General features: G+C 56.7%; 1 protein-coding gene and 1 long non-coding RNA gene across 2 annotated transcripts in view; one reads left to right on the forward strand and one right to left on the reverse strand.

Annotated features, from left to right (window-relative positions):
- Positions 1 to 2239: 2239 nt before the first annotated feature.
- Positions 2240 to 4364, reverse strand: LOC105549417. Its single transcript, XR_001007538.1, has 2 exons — positions 3820 to 4364; positions 2240 to 2598 (listed from the first exon to the last, which is right to left on the reverse strand). It is a non-coding gene; the product is annotated as an uncharacterized LOC105549417 (long non-coding RNA).
- The window catches only part of EPHA2 (EPH receptor A2), a 37060-nt gene continuing 18953 nt past the window's right edge, over positions 3473 to 21579 (forward strand). Inside the window, exons 1-5 of the mRNA XM_011993952.1 lie at positions 3473 to 3726; positions 8553 to 8620; positions 10469 to 11138; positions 20901 to 21056; positions 21153 to 21485. Of these exons, the coding sequence (XP_011849342.1) occupies positions 3642 to 3726; positions 8553 to 8620; positions 10469 to 11138; positions 20901 to 21056; positions 21153 to 21485 (1312 nt within the window). The 5' untranslated portion in view covers positions 3473 to 3641. The remainder of the gene's footprint in view (positions 3727 to 8552; positions 8621 to 10468; positions 11139 to 20900; positions 21057 to 21152; positions 21486 to 21579) is intronic.

A 21579-nucleotide genomic window follows, 5' to 3' on the forward strand; every position in this document is an offset into this window, starting at 1 on the left:
ACCTTTGTCATCTCCTTGACCCCAGTCCCCAGCCCCAGCTAAGTCCTAGCAAAGGTGGGCCCCTAAGCAGACTGGTGGGCTGGAGGCAGGGATTGGCAGGGGAGGCAGTCACACACAAACACACACTCACTCGAGTTCCACCTGCCTGTACAGGAACCTTGTCTGCTGCAGTGGCGCTGAGGCCCTGAGGGCTCCTTGGGGCCTTTATGGGGTAATTCCATCTCCATTAGGGCTGATTGTATCGCTGTAAATACCACGTTTTGGTGCCGCTTTATAAGACTCACTGAAAAACTTTCCTCCTTAGCACCCAGTCACCTAGAGCGGGAAGGACTCTGAGTTGGACAGGAAAAGAGGGAAGGGTGTGTCATCAGATGGGTGACTAAAAGCCAGGGAACGGCCCCCACCCCATACCCTCTTGCTGCCACCTGACATACCACTCCTTTCCATAGGCCTCTGCTCACGTCACACACTGCAGGTGAGCGACACCCTGCCCTGTGCTCTCGGCCCTCAACTTGTGCATATACTGCTGGGCATGTGGCCCACAGCCATCAGGGCCTGCCTGCACCCCGCCATGTGCGTGTGCTTGGATCCAACCTTTTGAGGCCACACATGGAAACCCACACTTGTCACCGGAAGGACCGACCAACACTACGTACAGAGAGTTTCACGCAACACAGAACTTGCAACACTGTCATTCACTCAGTTCATTCATTCAGCGGAGGCTTGCTGAATATCTAGTGTGTATCAGGCACTGACTGTTTTCTTTTTTTTTTTTTTTTTGACTCTAACTCTGTCACCCAGGCTGGAGTACAGTGCCGCGGTCTTGGCTCACTGCAACCTCCGCCTCTTGGGTTCAAGCGATTCTCCTTCCTCCACCTCGAGTAGCTGGGATTACAGGCGTGCACCACCACGCCTGGCTAATTTTTGTATTTTTAGTAGAGATGGGATTTCACCATGATGACAAGGTCGGTCTCGAACTCCTGACCTCAAGTGATCTAGCTGCCTTGGCCTCCCAAAGTGCTGGGTTTATAGAGGTGAGCCACCGTGTCTGGCCCAGGAACTGCCTGTTTTCTACAAACATCCCTGTCCTCCTGCAGTGTGTCCTCTAGTGACACATCTGACAGATGGAGCCTGCAAATGGCATATAACATACATGTACAAGCAGTGGCTTCCACGCAACTCACATGGAGTCTTACACACACCAGTACCCCTAGCTCAGAGGCTCCAATACAACATGCAAAACACTTATCCAAACCACATACTACACACATGCTCACACTCATCCACACACCCCATGTGCCTGTCCGTAGAGCCCCGGGCACAACACATGCCCGGCTCTCCACGGATGTGGCTTCCTGTTGCTGAACTGTGTGTAACCCAGTAACAGCTGAGATTTCATGCGCGCTTTCTGTAGTTCTGGCCCCCGTAGTTTACATGCATGACTTTATTTGATCTTTACAGTAACTCTCCGAAATAGGCTTTACATCTTCCCAGTGAGCAAACTGAGACTCAGAAAAGTGAAATAACTTGTTCAGAAACTCGCGGACTCACTCCACAACTACTGCGAAGTATGGCACACTCACAAATACATGCATACACAAATCCACGCTCGCATGCACTCATACACAAATCTCTCACACCCACATGCACATTCATACACACATCTAGACACATCCACACAATCCACACATTCAAATACACACTCACACACACTCATACCTAAATCCTCTCATGCCCATGCACACACACTCATACACACATATACCAATTTTTTTTTTTTTTTTTGGAGACCGAGTCTTGCTGGCCCAGGCTGGAGTGCAGTGGTGCAATCTCCGCTCACTGCAATCTCTGCCTCCGGGGTTCAAGTAATTCCCCAGCCTTAGCCTCCTTAGTAGATGGGATTACAGGTGAGTGGCACCACGCCCAGCTAATTTTTTTGTATTTTTAGTAGAGACAGGGTTTCACGATGTTGGCCAGGCATGTCTCGAACTCCTGACCTCAAATGATCTGCCTGCCTCGGGCTCCCAAAGTGCTAGAATTACAGGCGTAAGCCGCCATGCCTGGTCACATACAACACTTATGTCCATACACACACACAGAGTCATACATACATCAACACTCTCATGTCTACACACATGCATGCACATTCAACACAATCTCACACCGTCACACACATGCACTTATTCTCACAGGCACTTGCACACTCACAGGCTCTCAGAGGACCAAGGCTCTCCTCCTATCCTCTTGGTCAAAGGCTTTAATTAACCCCAACACCTGTAATTAACCCTTCCTCTCCTCCTGCAGAAGAGACGTCTGGACCCGCTTCCCAAGAACAGGCACTAAGGCAAGAGGCCAAGATGTCCACATCCAGCAGAGAGGACCCAGGTGCCTGGGTAGCAGGTCCCGGACGTCGAAGCAAGGATGGGGTCAGAGAGGAAGAGGTAGGCAAAGGGAGTCTGGGGCCTCCCAGGAAATCAGGCCTGCCACAGTTGCTCTTCCTAGACTAGTCAAATGGTGATTGGCCAACAGGCAGCCGTGGGTGGCCGGGCAGGCTGGCCAGAGCACATTTGCCGTTTGTTTCACTCACACTAGCCGCTTCTGTCAGGAAGGGAGATGAGCTCATGTCTGAGGAAGTTTTGTGAAGAGGCCTTATCAAGGGGCAGGTGGTAGGCAGGTGTCCTCCAAAGTGTCAAAACCTATCAACCAATCCTGCCATGCCAGGGTTGGGGGCTAGGGGTGCTCTGCATGGCCGCCCCTTCCCCCTTCCCCAAAAAGAAGCAATGGTTCAAGCAGAGACCACCAGGATTCAAATCCTACTTCTACTACCCATGAACTGTACACCCCTTGGGCATGTTGTTTCTGCTCTTGGAGCCTCAGTTTCCTCTTGATGACCCCTGCCTCCCAGATGAGAATGATTAATAAATAAGATAGTGCATGTCTGATCCATTGCCAGAGGAAATGAACCTACTCTTAGATCATAGTAGGCTTAGAGGCTTCTGAACAGAGATACTCTTCTTGACCATTAACAGCTTGGTACACTCTTCAAGGGTTTTAGGAAGGAGGGCATCCGGGTCTATTTCTGGGCCACTCTCCCAGGCCTGCTGCTTAGAAGGTAACTGCTTACTGGACCCCCAATCCATTTCAGCTCAGGCCTTCAGGCCAGCGTTCAGCTCAGTCGCATTGAGCTCAGTCTCAGAGGTGAAGGACAGAATGGGTATGGCTCAGCGCAAAACCATTCCACGTTTGCAACGAGGATCCCAGGCTCAGAGATCCCTGGGGACTAACCCGTAGGGGCGCTGGCGCTTTGAGACGCTCAAATTCTGGAGGGCCTGCGGAGATCCCGCGAGTCCAGAGGGCCCCAAGGTCCTCCTCCAAACCCCTTCGGACTTCCCCTCCCTCTCCTCCGGGTGCCAGCCCGGCCCCTTTAAAGACATTCCTGAGGGCGTGGCCTCGGTGACGTCACGCGGGGCATGAATGAACAGGAGTCGGTTCTCACCCAACTTCCATTAAGGACTCTGGGCAGGAGGGGCAGAAGTTGCGCGCGGGTTGGCTGGCGGGAGCGGACACCCAGGCCGGCGTGCAGGCTTGCGGGTGTGCGGGCGCCGGGCTCGGGGAATCGGACCGAGAGCAAGGAGCGCGGCATGGAGCTCTGGGCAGCCCGCGCCTGCTTCGCCCTGCTGTGGGGCTGTGCGCTGGCCCCGGCCACGGCAGCGCAGGGCAAGGAAGGTGAGTGCGCGCGGCGTCTGGCCCCCTGGCCCCCGGGCCCCAGTGCCCCCCAGAGCCCGGCGCGTCTTCACCCGCGCAACTTTGGAAACCGACCTGGTGCCGCCCAGTTCCGGCGAGCTGGAGTCCGGAGGGCGCACGGGCTGCGATCGAGGCGAGCCCTGGCCCCCAACCGGGGTCATAGGGGCTCCGGAGAATAAGGGATTTCAACTTGGTCGCACGGGCCTCGGAGGCTGCGGAGAAGAGGACGCGGCGCAGGCCACGCGGTTGCAGTCCAGGCGGCGGCTTTGGGAACGCGTCCCGGCGGGGGGCTTGGGGAGTGCCCTAGAGAACTGGGTGTTTGGGAGGCTTTCCGCGGGCTCAGCTTCTTAGTGACCTGAATTTACTAACCCACTTGCCGGGGTTTTGCGGAGAAGGCATACTGTGCAGGCCTTGCAGTTTGAGGAGGGGGCTCGGGCGGACGGGAGCCCCCTGGCGAAGCCCGTGTTCCCTGAGATTTTCTCCATGCCCCCCTTCACCTCCAGTCCCGGGGGAGAGCGTGGAGGAAGGTTCGGGCCAATCCCTCCTCACACACTCCTTTCCCTCCTTCCCAAGCCGCACTCCCGGGCTCCCGGGGCAGGTTAGGGGCAGCTAGTGCGGACAGGAAGTCCCAAAGTCAAGCGTTCTGAGCAAGGGTGACTCAGAACGAGGAAATGCGGCAGGTGGGGGCGCGGCCTCCCTACGTGTGGAGCTGTCAGCCCAGGGCCACCAGGGAGTCAGGACACCCGGGGGTGGGGGACTGAATCATCCACCCCCGCCCCAGTGTTCCCGGAGCCGCGCAGGGTGAGGGGCCGAAGACTTTGCTCATGGCGCGGCGGGTGTGTAGTGGGGGTGTTGTCCCTCCGCTAAGGTCGCGGTGAGGATGGGGGCTCCTGCCCTGGCCGAGGACCTTCCTGTCCACCCAGCCGAGGCCAGCTTCAATTTCCAACAGTGAGGGCAAGGTTTCCCCGCCTGCCTGGGCAGAGCGAGGTTTCCGCAGGCTCCACAAGGGGAAGCGGGTGAGAAGTTCCCCCCTTTTTTTTTTTTTTTTTTTTGAGACGGAGTTTTGCTCTTGTCGCCCAGACTGCAGACTGGAGTGCAGTGGGGCAGTCTCGGCTCACTGCAACCTCCACCTCCCGGGTTCAATCGATTCTCCTGTCTCAGCCTCCTGAGTAGCTGGGATTACAGGCGCCCGCCACCACGCCCGGCTAATTTTTGTTTTTTAGTAGAGACAAGGTTTCACCATGTTGGCCAGGCTGATCCTGAACTCCTGACCTCAGGTGATCCACCCGCCTCGGCCTCCCAAAGTGCTGGGATTATAGGCATAAGCCACCGTGCCCGGCCTGTTTCCTTCTTTTTCTGCCTCCCAAACTGGGTTTGAAGGTTTTGCTGTTCCGTGTTGGGAGAAAAAGAGGCCAGATCTGGAGCCGTTGTGCAGTGGCAGGTGTTGGAGGTGGCATCCTGTCTCAGTCTCTGGAGTGACAGGACCCGGGTCTCAACTGGGACCTCTGGTTGCAGGAGGCACTCATGGTAGGGATTTCTGCCACCCTCAATATCCGCCCCACCAACGTTTGGTCCTCCCCCTTCCTGAGGGACTGTGGTTGGAGAGAAGGGGAGAGACAGCTGGAATCACTACAGGCCTTTCTCCTCGGCTGCCCATGGGGAGTGGGGAATTAGGCTGGTGCTTTGCTGCTGCAGCCCCGAGCTGGCTTGGAAGCCTGGAGCTGCCTTGTTCTTGTTCCCTGCGTCCACCTCTCCCCAGCCTGTGGTTAAACCCCACCCCCACACCCCATGGGGTGCATGGGGAAAGGCTTGTGTATTGCACTGGGGTAGGGGTACATTTTTGCTTGACTCTGAGTCCCCGTGAAAGACTCCCTAGAGAAGTGTGCTTAGGTGGGTGTGGGCATGATGGCCCAGCTGGCAGCTGCTGGTTTCAGTTCCTGGGAACCAGGTTGGATGCGTTGTGACGGCCTGGGGGTGGCTTAGGGGGCAGGCAGGAGGACACAGGTGCCTTTTTCACCTACCCCCAGGCTGCTGTGGACTTCTTTCTTGCCCCCTTGCCCCTAGGCTGTACTTGGTTGCCCACGTGGCTCCTGTTAGGTCGTCAACAGCTACTGAATCTGCCCTCTTTTTTACAAATGGGAAAACTGAGGGAGGCCCAAGTCCTTGCCAACCAGGGACCTCTGAACAGAGGACCAGACCTGAGCATCCCGCTTCTCGGCCGCTGGAGCCAAGGCCCTGCCTGCCTTATGGTTGGTGTCATGGTAGATTTCCTGGCATAGCTGGGCAGAGGCCTGGGCGGGTGGCAGGGGGTGCTGAGCTGGGGTGCTGCTGATGGGAAGAGGGCTGGAGAGTGCCAGAAAGTGCCTGGTTTCTGGTTCTGCTGGGGCCCAGTCTGCCCTCTGTCCCCTTCCCCTTTTCTTTCATGTTTTCCCCAGAGCGCCCACTTCCCCACTTCCTATAGGGCTCAGCTAGTCTTGGTTAGAGAGGAATGGGGGGAGCAGGGAGGGAACCACAGGACAGTGGGTGGTAGTCCTGCATTTGTGGAGGAAACTGTGGAGCAATGTGGACCCACAAAGATGGCACTTACGATGGAACTCATGGCAAAGAAGGAGGTGTTTTTTGCTTTTTTTTCCCCACAGAAATGGGAAGGAAAGGGGATAGAGGGCTCATGGATAAGCCCTGCTTAGCCTAAGCCTCTCCAGGAAGCCGTCTGGGGCAGCTGAGGGGCTCCCAGGCTCCCACCGTTTCCAGCGAAGTGGGAGCCTCTGTCCCTGGAAGAACCTGGGGAAAGAGCCGCGCCCGCGTCAGGGCGGAGGGACCCAGCGCTGGGCGCCTCCTGTTCCTGGTGGTTGGTTTGAGGGAATTTCCCTGGGAGGGGGCCGGGATTGGAAACCCGGGGCTGGGGGGGGGGCTTCTTCCTGCGTGAGGGCTTCTTTTCTTCTCTGATTGAGCCCTGTGCTACTTCTAGAGCCAGGCCTAGGCTGGAAAGGGAGGGCCCTCCATGCCAGGTTAACCCTTCAGAAGCCTAGTAGCGGTGAGCCCTCTCACTTGGGCACAGACCTCAGCCTCCTGTCAATCTGAGGGGGGGCTGCAGGACTGTGAGGAACCTTTGTCCTACCCACCCTGCTGAAATCAGGAGCCTCCAGATTCCTTCCTGTGTAGCTGGAACATTCCATTTGCTAGTGGGGTTAGTGAGTTTCAAAGCCCCGGCCCTGGGCATGTCTGAACAAATCCCTGCCCCTGCCCACCTCGCTGCCCCCAGCCACCCTCCCCTATCCCCACAGCCTCTGCCATGGGGCCGGTGCCACATTGGATTTCCTCTTGCCTGTCTGGGCTGCCTGACCCTTCTTAGAGAGGTCTGGCCTGGTCAGTAGTGGGGGTGGCAGCATTTCACGCCCCAGCCTGGGGCCTTCAGCCCAGGTAGGAGGGCCATGTCACTTCAGGAAGGGGTTTCCAAGACCGCCCTCAGAGCCCAGCTCCCATCTCCCCAAACCAGTCCATCCCTGCTCCCAGCCTGCCTGGAGCTCTGTCCACCCTTTGAGTCCTTCTCCGGTGCTGGCCTTGAGGAATGGGGCTTCTGAGGCAGATTCCTCATGCTCCAGGGCCCAAAGGAAGCATTGACTTGGTTTCTTTACCCCCACCTTAGGGCTTTACCCTCTGAATCCATCTTGCATGGGTTCTGTGCCTCCATTTTTCCATCTCCTTACCCTCTAGGGAGGGCAGCACTTATTGGCAGCTACCTGGACTTTACTTGGAAATGGAGCGGGGGCAGTACCTAGGGTCTTAGGTTTTGGCTATGGCCTCTGAGCCTGGCGGAGAACCTGGGGTGGATCAGTGGGAGGAGCCCAAGGGCAGGACTGGTCTAGGGAAGCCCCTGGGAGTGCATCCCTCCGCCAGGCTCCAGTTGCCTCTCTGGGAACAGGATGGTCCTGATACCTGGTCCCTCTGGGCCTAGAATGTCCCCTACAAGGGCTTTCACCCCTGATTCCCCAGGAAACTCTGGCACCCCTGGCAGGGCAGTGGTCAGGATGTGAGGGGCAGGGGCGGTGGGAGTGACTTTCCCAGGGAGGGGACCTCGCCAGCTGTGTGTATCTTTGGGCCCCTCTTAGGGGCCCTATGGGTTCAGGGATTTATCCTGCCTGCTCTGTGGCTTTTGTGGTGAGAAGATCGGTTTCCAGATACCCCCTTCCCTCCTCCACCCTGGAGCTGTTCCCACCTGTTAACAGGACTCTCTTCTTGGAGTGCCACAAGATGCACGTGTACATATAGGTGTATATGTGTGTGCCACATGACCTGAGTGGGCTTGGTGTGTTTCCTGCTGGGGGGAACGTGGCAGAAGCAGACACCAGTGTCCCCAAGGCCCACATGCATGTGAAGTGCTGCCGAAGGGCCTTGTTCAAGGAAGCAGACGGGGCGGTGTGGTGTCATTTAATACCCTGCTCAGTCAAGCTCTCTGCCCAGCTGCTGTTCTCCTGCTGGGCTGAGCTCCCTGGCCTGCTCTGCCCAGCTGGGGACTAACAGAGGAGGGCAGCATGGCTGGAATCCTAGCCTGGGAGACAAGAGGCCCAGTCCTGACCCCAACCTGCTCTGTGGCTTCAGCTGGGTTCCATCCCTCGTGGTTCTCATGAGGGAAACATTCTGGGCCTGTTTCCCTCATGAGTCAAGGGATGGTTTTCTTGGATATGGTGACCCTGTGTGGTGGGGTCTCTCTCTGTCTAAGAGTTGGGGTTCCTGGAGGGATCCTCACCTTTTCTGCCATGGTCTGACTCCTGAAGTCAGGCTCACCCCCTCTCCCTTCTCTCTTTCAGTGGTACTGCTGGACTTTGCTGCAGCTGGAGGGGAGCTCGGCTGGCTCACACACCCGTATGGCAAAGGGGTACGTAAGCCTTCGGGGTGGGGAGGGGTGTGGGAATGGAGCTGCTGGTCCCCTGTAGAGATGGCGAAACTGAGGCCCAGGGAGCATGGGGCATGGCTTCAATTCAGCAGCTCAGCCAGGTCTCGGGCTCAGGGTCCAGCTTCTCACACCAGACTCAGAGGCAGCCGGCCCAGGCCGGGGCTGGATGGGCATGGGAAGGTACTGGGGGCGGTAGGTGTAAGCCTGAAAGGTGGGGGGAACTGGGGAGACAGAGAAGGCCCTAGTGGAGCTGGGCCTTCCATGTTCCAGAAAGGCTGACAGTCAGAGGGATCTCTGACAGCCCCCATCCACCTCTTGGGCGGGAAGGGGTTAAAGGTGTCCCCTGTCTTGAGATCTCAGCCCAGGAGGTGAGAGGTGAAGAAGAGACAGGGAACAGGAAAACCTGATCAAGTTCCTTCCTGCCCGCCCCTTTCCCACCTCCAGCTGTTGCTTCCCCTTCCTGTAGGGGGCTGCATTTCTCTGCCTCATTCTCACCCAGGTCTTCCCCTCTATGCTGTCCTGATGTGACCAGGAGTGGGGGCAGGGGCTGGAGGCTTTTCCCCCCAGCTGTGTGTGTCTGCTGTGTGATCTTGGGGAACATGCTGCGGCTCTTGGGGCCTCAGTTTCCCTCTCTATACAGTGGGCCCTTGCTGAGTTCGTCCTGGGGCCCTGAGCTGAGAGAGGGGACTGTCTCCCAGGGACTACTTGGAATAGTCCCCACAGCTGGCCAGATCTGCATGAGTCGGGTTCTTGTCCCTAGTCACCCTAGCTCTGGGCAGGCTTGGCTGGGGTGTAGCCCTGAGCAGGTTCCTAGGATCCTGGAAGCCTAGCCGAGAGGGAACATGGGTCACCTAATACAACCCAGGCATTATACAGAGTGGGAAACTGAGGCCCAAGGGCATGTAGGGCCTTGGCCAATGTCCCACAGTATAGCCTGGGCCTCTCTCCTCCTCCCCTGTGCTTTCATCCATTCTTTTGTTCATTCATTCAACAAACGCTTCCCTGAGCACCTACTCTGTCTCAGGCAGGCCCTAGGGACACAGGTGAATTAGATGCAGACCCTGGCCAAGGAGCTCAGAATCTCGTGTGGGAGCCCAGATGTTGGTGTCCCCATGTGCCGTACCAAGTGCACCTTGATAAATGGCAAGGGGTACAGGGCAAGGGGAACATGGGCAACTGTGGGAGCTGGATGGCAGGGGGCACTTGGTCCAACTGTGGCTTAAGCTAGGAATTCTTTCCAGAGAAGGCTGAGTTGTGATCCAGGGAGGGAGGAACGTGTTGATCTGCTCCAAAGCCAGATTCTAAATGATGGAGAGGATCATCCGTTGTTTTTGACTTAATGCCACTCCTGTGCTTGTCAACACACATGCGTGTGCGTTGAATAATACTAACGGTAACAATAATCATACTATCTGCCCATATGCCTATTACCTCGTGCCAAGCACTGTGCTCGGCCAGTGTAGATATTCTGTCCTTTATCCTCACAGCAATTCTGCGAGGTAGGGGGTCTTGCTCCCATTGTATAGATGAGGAAATGGCGGCTTAGAGAGCATAACCCACCTAAGGTCACATGGAGCCCCGGACTCCACCCTCAGGCTCACAGTCTAATAGGGAGGTTCAGCTTCCAGATATGTGAGAGCGAGACCAGGGGCCAGATTCTGGCTCAGCCACTTATGGATACATCCCCTACCCGCCCCAGGCCTCAGTTTCCTTCACTTTAGAACCGGGAGAGCACGTACCAGAAAGTGTCTTCCTAGTGCCCTGCTGTGCCACCTGGGCCTCAGTTTCCCTAGGCGCCTGCGCACGCTAACCTGTGTCTTCCCCTCACAGTGGGACCTGATGCAAAACATCATGAATGACATGCCGATCTACATGTACTCCGTGTGCAACGTGATGTCTGGTGACCAGGACAACTGGCTCCGCACCAACTGGGTGTACCGAGGAGAGGCCGAGCGCATCTTCATTGAACTCAAGTTTACTGTGCGTGACTGCAACAGCTTCCCTGGCGGTGCCAGCTCCTGCAAGGAGACTTTCAACCTCTACTATGCCGAGTCGGACCTGGACTATGGCACCAACTTCCAGAAGCGCCTGTTCACCAAGATTGACACCATTGCGCCCGATGAGATCACCGTCAGCAGCGACTTCGAGGCACGCCACGTGAAACTGAACGTGGAGGAGCGCTCCGTGGGGCCGCTCACCCGCAAAGGCTTCTACCTGGCCTTCCAGGATATCGGTGCCTGTGTGGCGCTGCTCTCCGTCCGTGTCTACTACAAGAAGTGCCCCGAGCTGCTGCAGAGCCTGGCCCGCTTTCCTGAGACCATCGCCGGCTCTGATGCACCCTCCCTGGCCACTGTGGCTGGCACCTGTGTGGACCATGCTGTGGTGCCACCAGGGGGTGAAGAGCCCCGTATGCACTGCGCAGTGGATGGCGAGTGGCTGGTGCCCATTGGGCAGTGCCTGTGCCAGGCAGGCTACGAGAAAGTGGAGGATGCCTGCCAGGGTGAGTGACGGTTCTGGTGGCAGGGAAGGGGTTCTGGAGGGACAGGTTGCATTCCCAAGTTCTGGTCTTTAGCTTTGGAATCGTGGGATCTTGGTAGGCTCATCCCTGCTTTGACACACATTAGTTCTGTTAGTGGAAATTATAGATCCTTCCCAGACATCAGTTTCCTTATTAAGGCTGGATTAACTCATTCATTAAGAATGAATGAATTGTGGCTGGGTGCGGTGGCTCATGCCTGTAATCCCAGCACTTTGGGAGGCTGAGGTGGGTGGATCACTTAAGCCCAGGAGTTTGAGACCAGCCTGGGCAACATAGTGAAACCCCGTCTCTACTAAAAACACAAAAATCAGCCGGGTGTGGTGGCGTGCACCTGTAATCCCAGCTACTTGTGAGGCTGAAGCATGAGAATCAATTGCTTGAACCTGGGAGGTGGAGGATGCAGTGAGCTGAGATCCCACCACTGCTCTCCAGCCTGCGGTGACCGAGTGAGACTCTTGTCTGAAAAAAAAAAAAAAATGAATGAATTGAGAAACAGTAGAATGTGGATTTTATGACTGTTGACTCTAGAACAAGAATGGCTGCGTTCAAATCCCAGGTCTACGTTTTTAGCTGTGTGGCTTTAGGCCATTTCCTTGACCTCTCTGTGCCTGAGTTTCCTCATCTGTTAAATGGAGATGATCACAGCGTCTATCTCGTAGGGTGGCTGTGATAATCAAATGACTTAACAGTAAAGTGCTTAGGTCAGTGCCTGCCATGTAAGTACTTTTAAATGTGGCTGTTATTTTTGATTCATCCCACGAATGTATACTAAGTAGCTCCTGTGCAGCAGCACTGTGGTCCCATGGTGGAGTACCAGGAGCGAGTTCCATGTCTGTTATCAACTCACTATGTGGCCTTAAGCAAGGTACTTAGCCTCAAACTCCTCTTTTGTACATAGAAGTGACTGAGTTGGACCCGGGGTGCACATCCCCTGGCTGCATTTCAGGATCACCAGCGGAGCTTTTGGGAAATGCTTTTGTTGAGGGAGAGGTTGGAGCGGGGCCAAGGGTCTGCCTTTCTTGTCTGAATCTCCCCAGGGCCACAAACTTCCCATTGGGGCCTCTATTGATTTTCCATTGGGGCCTCTATAGATGACACACTGGGCCCAGAAAAGGGCCAATTAAATCAGACTCTCCTTGGGGAATGAGGCTTGGGCATTAGTGAGTTCACATGGAGGAAGCTGTGGCATGGTGTGGCCAGGGCCAGTGACAGCGGAAATCTCCACAGCAATGTGGATTTTCAATGGGTGACTTTTTCTGGAAATTGCCATGAGGCAGAGCATTTGTGGAATGCAGGCGGACCTTTGGAGGGCTGGCTCATCCCCTCTCTCTGGCATCTTCTTTGCTGAGATAAGCGGGACGTTAAGGAATTGGAGGTTTAGTGGGTGCGATGCACACACCTTGGCTAAATCCCCCCTCATCTCTGGCCTTGGGTTTCCTTTGAGTCAAATGAGAAAGTTCAACAGCACCAGCAGACTTTATGCTTGTTTTCTAGCCATAGATCCCGCAGCCCTTGGAGGGGGTTGAAGGGTTGGAGGACCCTGAAACCCTTTGTGATAGGCCCCACTTGCCTCCCAAAGCAAGTCCTCAGAACCTTACTTAACACGGTCTGTAAACCCCGGATGAGAAGTTCCCTACGAGCCTCTCAGGCCATAAGCCTGTGGTGTAGGCTCTGCTCCGGCCCATCCCATTGCCCCCTTGTCTTCCCAGCTCCCCTCTGCTGAGTGAGCCTCCCTTCCCCAAGCAGCCCCTGCTTTTGGTGACCTCGAATGCACACTCCCAGTTTCAGACAATGACTGCGGGTTGGGGGGGCCCCGGGACGAGGCAGCCCAGTGGGGCAAGCAGGCTCCTCCTACATGACATCCTCGCACAAGAATGCGGGGGTGGGGGTGAGGGGCAGCTGAAAACTTTCCACAGGCTGGTGAGACAGGCCCCATAGAGATAAGCGGACGGTTGGGGTGGGGGTGTCTCTCCAGGAAGGGGGGCAGCCTTCCCTCCTCTAGAGGTGGGGGATCGGGGTTCTGGCAGATTGTTTGCAGAGAGCCGAGCAGCCCCCTGTTGGAAGATCAGCCCAGCAGGAGGACAAGTTTCCAAGAGCGAAATTTCCTACTTAGTTGGTGGGACCCTGTCAATCGCTAGTCACCTATTGCCGGGTTGTTCCTCCTCAGGCTCCTCCCACCAAAATTCCTTTCAGTGTGGATGGGTGCCGGTGCGTGAGATGCCAGGAACGCCCAGCTGGCTCCTCTTTATGCCTCTAGACTTTTCTCAGCAGCCCCTGGCCATGCTGCTGCAGGAAGTGATGACAGTCGCTACCGTAGACAGGAGCCGTCGGAGGGGCAGGCGCTGAGCCAAGCAAGCACTTTATCAGATGTGCGAGTGGAATCCACACTGCCTTTCTGTGCGGCAGGGACTGTGATCAATCCCATTTGATAGATGAGGAAACTGAGGTTCAGAGAGGTAAAGAGGCTTGCCTGAAGTCACACAGCTAAGATGTGGCTGCATCAGGATCTGAATCCAGGCAGCGCAGCGGTGCCCAGGCTGCAGGATGGGTCAGGAAACGGGGCGGGAAGTGACCAGTTCCTTTGGAATCCCTGACTCAGCTCCTGGCCCTGGGGTAGGCTCTCTGGCCAGTCCTGGGGATGGCAGGGTCTGTTGCAGGGGCTTGGGGGCTCTGTTGGAGGCAGGGGTCCTGGAGAGGGCACTGCTGGGCACATTGAGGGAGAACCAGAGGGAGGCACAGGGTCTGCCCTCCCTGCTGGACCCTCCCGAGGCCTGGAGACCCAGATTCTTTCACTGGGGCTCCTCCTGGTGACAAACCAGACCCAGAGCAAGGCGGGGCACCCTGAGGTCACCTGACACCTTGTCTAGGTTATTCCCAGCTTGTCCGTTTCTCCTCAGGGTTCTTTCCCCAGGAAGCCTGGAGCTCAGGAAAGAGTTAAGTGGACAGAGGAAGGGAGGCACCTCCCAGGTGCTGTGCGCGGCAGGTGGGCACGCTGCCCGGAGCGCTCCCGTGAACTATGTCAGGAATGAGCCAGCTTCCCTTGGTTCCCCCTCCCCGCCTCTGGCCCTGCCTGCTGGACGGACAGTGGAGTCACTCGGGCTGACCGCTGTCCCTGGGGGCTGCTTTGTCTCCCTGTCTCCGCTTCCTGTGCTGGCTTCAGCAGCTGAACTGGCGGGGCCCCTGCTGGCGCCTCAGCCCTGGGGACCGCTGGCCAGGTGAGCAGGTGGCCAGCGGTCTTGGCCAGCGGCTCAGCTGAACAGCTGGGAGGCCAGAACTGGGGTTGTGGGGGGTTGGAGATTCCCTCCTGAGAGGCCCCTGCTCCCTCAGGGGGCCCAGCCCCTTGGGGATGTCCCCTCCCTACTGTTTCATGATCCCCCGGTTCATAGGGACACCCCATTCCAGGCACCATGTTGAACATCTCATAATCAGGGCTTTCTTCTTTCTTCACACACAACCCGGAGAGGATGAGGACTTGATCCCCATTTTACAGATGAGGAAACTGAGGTCCAGAGAGGAAGCAGTGAACAGTCACCAAAAGAACGGGGGCCTGGTACAGGAAGGCAGTTGCCCCTGATGTGTGTCCTTCCACCCACAGGCTGTATGACCATAGCACGTCCCCTCGGGGTCCCACCCCAATCTGTAAAATGAGTGGGCTGGACCTGTGGCCCTGAAGGACGCTGCCAACCTGGTGATCTGAGCTTCCCTCCTGTGGTTTCCCACTGGGGCTCAGTCTGAACCCCGGGGAAGCTGTTGACTGTGTGACTCAAGTGTGGTGAGGAGAGGTCCCACTGCTTGCAGCCCAAGTGGCCTAAGGTCCAGAGCTGACAGGGAGGAGCCCCTGGCCAGGGTATGGCTCTGGTGAAGGCGGTCTTTAGACAGGGTGGTCTCGGGCCGTGGCGGGGGCTGTGGCAGGATTCCTGTTTCATCACATCATGGGTGGTTCCCCAGGTGGGGGACTCTGGGAGCTGCTGACCGTGGCTCGCAGGCTTGTCCCCTCCTTGGGAAGTCTCACTGGGCCTTATTTCTGTGATGTTTCTTCTGGTCTACAGAGGTGGGACCATGGTGGCAGCACCCCCAGCCCCCCGTGGTATCTCTCACCTCTGTGCCCTGTCTGCCCCACCCTCAGCTCACACTGGGGGCAAAGCTAGGTGCTGGCAGCTCCGCTGGGCGGGCACCGGCTTCTCCCTCCCTCTCACCCTCCCTTTCTCCCTCCTGGAGGTAAGTGGGTCCCCAGAACGGAAGGAAGGAGGCGAGGGAAAGCAAACAGAAGATGAAAGGCTGGTGGCAGGACGGGAGCGGGAGGCGGGGGCTGAGGTGGGGAGCGGGGGCTGGGGTGGGGAGCGGTGCTTATCAATGGTGGAGGAATGTGCCTGCAGATAGCTCCTTAGGGTGTGTGTGGAAGGGACAGGGTGCTGGCAGCCATCGGGCCCTGGGGGCAGCCCCCCTTCTGCAGGGACGACAGGGCCTGCTGGGAACAAGAAGCCACCAGGGCCTGAGGTTGTCAGCTCCCTTATTTGCTGGGTCAGTAACCCATAGGTCGCCATTTGCCGTCTGTCAGGGCCCAGAGACAAAGTCCAAGCTCCACATCCTTGGGCCAAGGTGGTTCCTGCGGTCGCCTGCTGGGCCGGGCTTGGGCGGTGACTAGCCCTAGGTAAATTGCCACCATGACCTCTTGACCTCACAACCTTGCCACTGCCAGCCTGGGAGGTGGCTGTGCCTTGGGATGAGGGGCTCCACTGGGGGCTGGACTTGCGTCACGATAAGGGCGTCTGTCCCTGAGTCACCTCATGCTGCCACCTGAGGGGCGGGCATCAGGAACTGGAAAAACCAGGGTATAGCCGGAGGTGCAGCCACTGTGCCCCAGTTCCCCTGCTCGGAGTGGCCCAGGCCTGCCAGACAACCGGGGCCAGAACAGCTCTCCACAGGTGTGCCACAGGTGTGCCAAAGTTAGGCTCTTGTGCAAGGCAAGTAGGCATCCTGGTGGACCTTCTCCACAGTGTCTCTCTGGGCGCTGAAACACTGCTCACTTCTCTGGCCCTGGAGTGCATATTTCATGTGTACATGGTAGGTTTGCCACCCATTCTGTCTCCCACTCACTCTTCCATCCACCATCCATCCATCCATCCATCATCCATCCATTCACTCATCTACCTGCCAACCCACCAAACTACCCATCCACTTGTCCATTCATCTGTCCATCCATCCACCCACTCATACCCCCCTCCACCCATCCATCCATCCACCCCTCCAGCCATCCCCTCACCCATCCATCCATCCACCCCTCCACCCACCCACCTACCTATCCATCCCTCATCCATCCATCCACTCATCCACCTGTCCACCCGCCAACCCACCCATCCACTTGTCCATTCATCTGTCCATCCTCCACATCCATCCATCCATCCATCCATCCCTCCACCCACCCACCCACCTATCCATCCCTTATCCATCCATCCACTTATCCACCTGTCTACCCACCAACCCACCCGTCCACTTGTCCATTCATCTGTCCATCCTCCCCACCCATCTATCCATCCATCCGTCCACCCCTCCACCCATCCATCCATCCTTCCATCCACCCACCCACTCATCCACCCGTCCACCCACCAACCCAAACATCCACTTGTCCATTCATCTGTCCATTCATCCACCCACTCATACCCTCTCCAGCCATTCGTCCATTCATCCACCCATCCATCCATCCACACACTCATCTACCCATCCACCCACCAACCCACCCATCTATCCATCCATCCATCCATCCATCCATCCATCCATCCATCCATCCATCCATCCATCCGTCTGTCCTTCCATTCAGCAAACATTAACTGAGCACCACTGGGCCATGGGATACAGATAAATTGGTCTCCATTCCTGCTCCTCAGGAGCTGCTACTCTCACAGAAGCTCCTGATACATGCAGGAATAATTTCTAATGGAGCATGAAAGCCAAGTTATGAATTCCCCTGGAGCTGAAACGGTGTTTATCTGTCTCACCATCATATCCTAGCACCCAACATTGTGCCAGACACATATGAAGTGCACATTTCTATTTGGTAAACATAAGATTAATAGATGCCCTAATGGGGGCCAGGGGGGCCAGGAATTGGGCAGTCTGGGAGGGCTGTGTAGAGGAGCTTAAGCTGGGTATTAAAGGATGCATAGGAGTTTGCTGGTTGGCTAAGGAACAGTAGGTATTTGGTGTATATGGGTGTGTTTGAGTGTGTGTGACCCCTGTCCCCACTTGCCCGCCCAGAATGCCAGGAAATCCAACTAGATAAAGTCAGGAAGAACACAGGGGCTTGCTGGTGTCCTACTCATGAACTCTGGGACCCCTGAGTACTTGGAAACTCTGGCGGGGTCCTGGAGACAGGCCCTGGTAGCTCTGTGGTTGGAGGAGGGGAAGCACATCTCGTCGGGCAGGCACATGCCCTGTTGACGCTGCCTCTCCACTGTATTATCTGGCACATCCGCAGCGGAAATCTCTCCAAATTCCCTCTTTCCTGGCGGCAGCAGGCAAGCCACCCCCGGGCGCTGGGGCCAAAGAGCCCGTCTCTTCCCCCACTTCCTCCTCTTGGCATAGGAGCAGCCGCACGGTGGGGAGTCGGGACATTGTGAGGGTTTGCTAAAACCTTCAGTGGGTCCGAGCCGGGCTGTGGGGGTTTATGGCCCCTGCCTGGCCTGAGAGCCTGAGCTGGGAATGCCCCCGAGCTTCCCAAGTCTGCTGGCCCTGGACCACCTGGAGCCAGCACTTAGCCAGGTGAAGTCTCCTCAGCAGACAAGTCAGGGCATTTGGGGGAATTGAAACCCCAGGATAAACACGGCCCGGCTTTCTGGAGTCTCAGTTTTGCTCAAAGATCTGGGGGAGGAGAGAGCTATTTTTGTATCATGCAGATACGTTATGGGGAGGGATGCAATATACTCATGGGTTTCCAAATACAATAGGAGACTTGAAAGACATTTGGGGCTTGAGGAAGACCACTTTAGCCACCCAACCAACCCCCTGGGCTGGATTCTACACTTCTCTGCTCACAGACACAAAAGTGCCCAGATCTGTGGTGGGCAATGCCCTCCCCCTCCCTCCACAACACAGAGACCCACAGCTACTCTGAAAATAATCGGGAGCGTCTGGCTTTTGAAGTGGGTCAGGCCTTATCTCCTGTCTCTTCAGGCTTGTTTCAGAATGTTGATTGCTCTTTGCTCCAAATTGAAGTGTTCCTAAGAACAGAAGTGGGAAAAGAGGCCCAGTGCGGTGGCTCACGCCTGTAATCGCAGCACTTTGGGAAGCCGAGACGGGTGAATCACTTGAGGCCAGGAGTTCGAGACCGGCCTGCATCTCTACTAAAAATACAAACGTTAGCCAGGCATGATGGCGGGTGCCTGTAGTTCCAGCTACTCAGGAGGCTGAGGCGGGAGAGTTGCTTGAACCCAGGAGGCAGAGGTTGCAGTGAGCTGAGATCCCACCACTGCACTCCAGCCTGGGCAACAGAGCGAGACTGCATCTCAAAAACAAAAAAAGAAAAAAGAAAAGAAAAAAAAAAAGGAGTGGGAGAGGAGAGAGGCTGAAAATCAGACATCCTAAGTTTGAGTTCTGATTTCCTGTCTTGGGAGCTTGGTGACTTCAGGCAAGGTTTTTTGTCTCTCTTCACCTCCAAAGTGGAACGAGCGCTAATAGTGCCTGTATATAGCAGGTCGATTGTGAGGACTAAATGAGTGTAAAGTGCTCAGCCCGAGCCCTGCGCACAGTAGGTGCTTATTTGCGGTCACTGTCACTGGGACTTCAGGCTCTGTGCAGAGCAGGAGTCGGGCCCCGGGCCTCCTCTGTCCTGCTGCGTGACCCAGGACAAGCCCCCTTCCCTGGCCTGTGTGCTTGAGCTCTCGAAGGGCCAATGCTGAGGGTCTGCAGAAGCAGGATGGGCCGAGGAGGTGAGAGTGGCTGTTTGTGTGGTCCCTGGGCCAGGGTGGGGAGGGGACAGGGATGCAGCCTGGTTCTGAGAGCAGAGTCATTAGCAGGAAGTCACAATCTGGCACCTTACGGAGCTGGGTGTCCTTGGAGTCCTGTTCCCCTGACTCCTGGTCCCCCTCCCCACCTCTGCTCACACAGGGGACTGGACGAAGAGAGTCTTCGCTCCAGATTCTGCTCCTGAGAGTTACCCGGCCTGCTTGGGCCAGGGCACTTGAAACTGGCTTCTCTGGAGAGGGTTGTCCTTAGGCTATTAGGAGCCAGGCTGTCCCCAGGGTCTTGGACAAAAGCTGCCTCCAGGCACAGATTTTTCCTGAAGGCAGGAATCTGACCTCCCCACATCAGACCTCCAGCAGCTTTCCATTGCCTCCAGGATAAAGTCCCAGCTGCTTGGCCTGGCATTCTCAACTGCTTTATTGCTTGTTGCTCCCCACATTTGTGCCCACAAACCCACTCATACCTTCCGTATTAGTCATGCTCTTTCTCACTCCTAACTCCCTCTCCCAATAGCTATCACTCCCCTGCTGAACTCTTATGCAGCTTCTGAACCCCAACCAAAATGTCCCCTGTGACTTCTCAGACTTCCTGGCCAAGGTTGTTTCCCCTCCTCCACCCCCTTAGCTCTTAGCTTGTTTCCTCCCTCTGTCTTGCAGACCTTGTCAGGTGCTTCTGCTCCTTGAAATCAGGGGTTTGTTTTCATCTTGGTGCATACCCAGCACTGGGGCTGGGCCAGACACAGAGCAGAGGATCATTGTGTGTGTGGTGAACGTGGTGCTGAGGTTGGAGGTGTCTCAGGACCCTCTCACCAGAACAATCTGAAGGATTAGTATTGTAGGGTTGTTGGGGGAGCTCCCTAGGGTGGCCTCTACTCACCCTGTCCACTTCAGCAGCTGCCCAAGCCCTGGACAGCCCTGCACCATGAGTCCTGTGTCTGGGCAGCTTCCTGCCTGTAGGGCCAGGAAGGGGCTTAGGGCAGCGGTGGGATGAGACAGGATAGGGTGGTGGGAGGAAGAAGCCCCCGGAGTCAGGTGCCTGAGCCCCCAGCCTGCTGGGCCAGGACAGGACTGGCCACTGGGGGAGGAAGAGTCACTTCCTGGCTGTCCTTGTGAGTGACGGATATGACTCGGTCCTGGAAGCAGAGCCAGAGAAAATGCCGGGGGCTTGGCCTTTCCTGCTTCCTGGTCAGCCCCGAATGGAAAGGCGGGCAGGTCCTGGGCTGGAGGGAACACCTGCAGGAATGGCATCCTGAACTGATGAGGCTGGCCAGTGAGTCAGGGTGGTGGTGACAGTCAACAAATACACATGGTCAAGAAGAGGCAGTCATTGCCCTGGGCAGCTCTCAGCTACCCAGGTGGGGACCTGACAGGCTAGTCTGCACGGATGAATGGGAATGAGGCCGGTGGGCAGCGTGCTTGGTGAAGTGCTTAGCTAGGCTGTGATGGGATTCTTGGTTAGCCGAAAGGCAAGGTATGGCCTTAAATGCCAGGCTCAGGGGTGTGGTGCTTCTTGCAGGAGCCAGTGGGGAGTGAAGCAAAGGTTTGCAGCATGTGTGTGAAGCACTTCCTGGGTGCCTGCTACATGCTAGGCTCTTGCCATGCATTTTCCCATCACAAGACATTTTGCCAACGAGAAAACAGGTCCATAGAGATTTATTGACCTGTTTGCAGGGCAGGGGTCCCTGGTGAGGGAATGAGACAGTCACGTGGGGTGGAAGCAGATTGAACTGATGTCCTCGTGCTCTGTCTGTCCTGTGCCCACCAGCCTGCTCGCCTGGATTCTTTAAGTTTGAGGTGTCTGAGAGCCCCTGCTTGGAGTGCCCTGAGCACACGCTGCCATCCCCTGAGGGTGCCACCTCCTGCGAGTGTGAGGAAGGCTTCTTCCGGGCACCTCAGGACCCAATGTCGATGCCCTGCACACGTGAGTCTTGCAGTGGGTCAGGGTGGTGTGACTGAGGGTGACGTGTGACATATCCGCCTGGGTCCAGCAAAGCACTGACTCCTCCCGTCTGTGCAGGACCCCCCTCCGCCCCACACTACCTCACGGCCGTGGGCATGGGTGCCAAGGTGGAGCTGCGCTGGACACCCCCTCAGGACAGCGGGGGCCGCGAGGACATCGTCTACAGCATCACCTGCGAACAGTGCTGGCCCGAGTCTGGGGAGTGTGGGCCGTGTGAGTCTAGTGTGCGCTACTCAGAACCTCCACACAGACTGACCCGCACCAGTGTGACAGTCAGCGACCTGGAGCCTCACATGAACTACACCTTCACCGTAGAGGCCCGCAACGGTGTCTCAGGCCTGGTGACCAGCCGCAGCTTCCGTACTGCCAGTGTCAGCATCAACCAGACAGGTGAGGTCCAGGGGTGGCAGCTGTGCCCTATGGGGCCTGCCCAGGTGGGGCTTAAGGAGGACGGCCACCTGGGGCTCGGGTGTGTTTAGAGAGA

This window comes from Mandrillus leucophaeus, unplaced genomic scaffold (genome assembly GCF_000951045.1).
Source record: "Mandrillus leucophaeus isolate KB7577 unplaced genomic scaffold, Mleu.le_1.0 Scaffold439, whole genome shotgun sequence".
NCBI lineage: Eukaryota > Metazoa > Chordata > Mammalia > Primates > Cercopithecidae > Mandrillus > Mandrillus leucophaeus.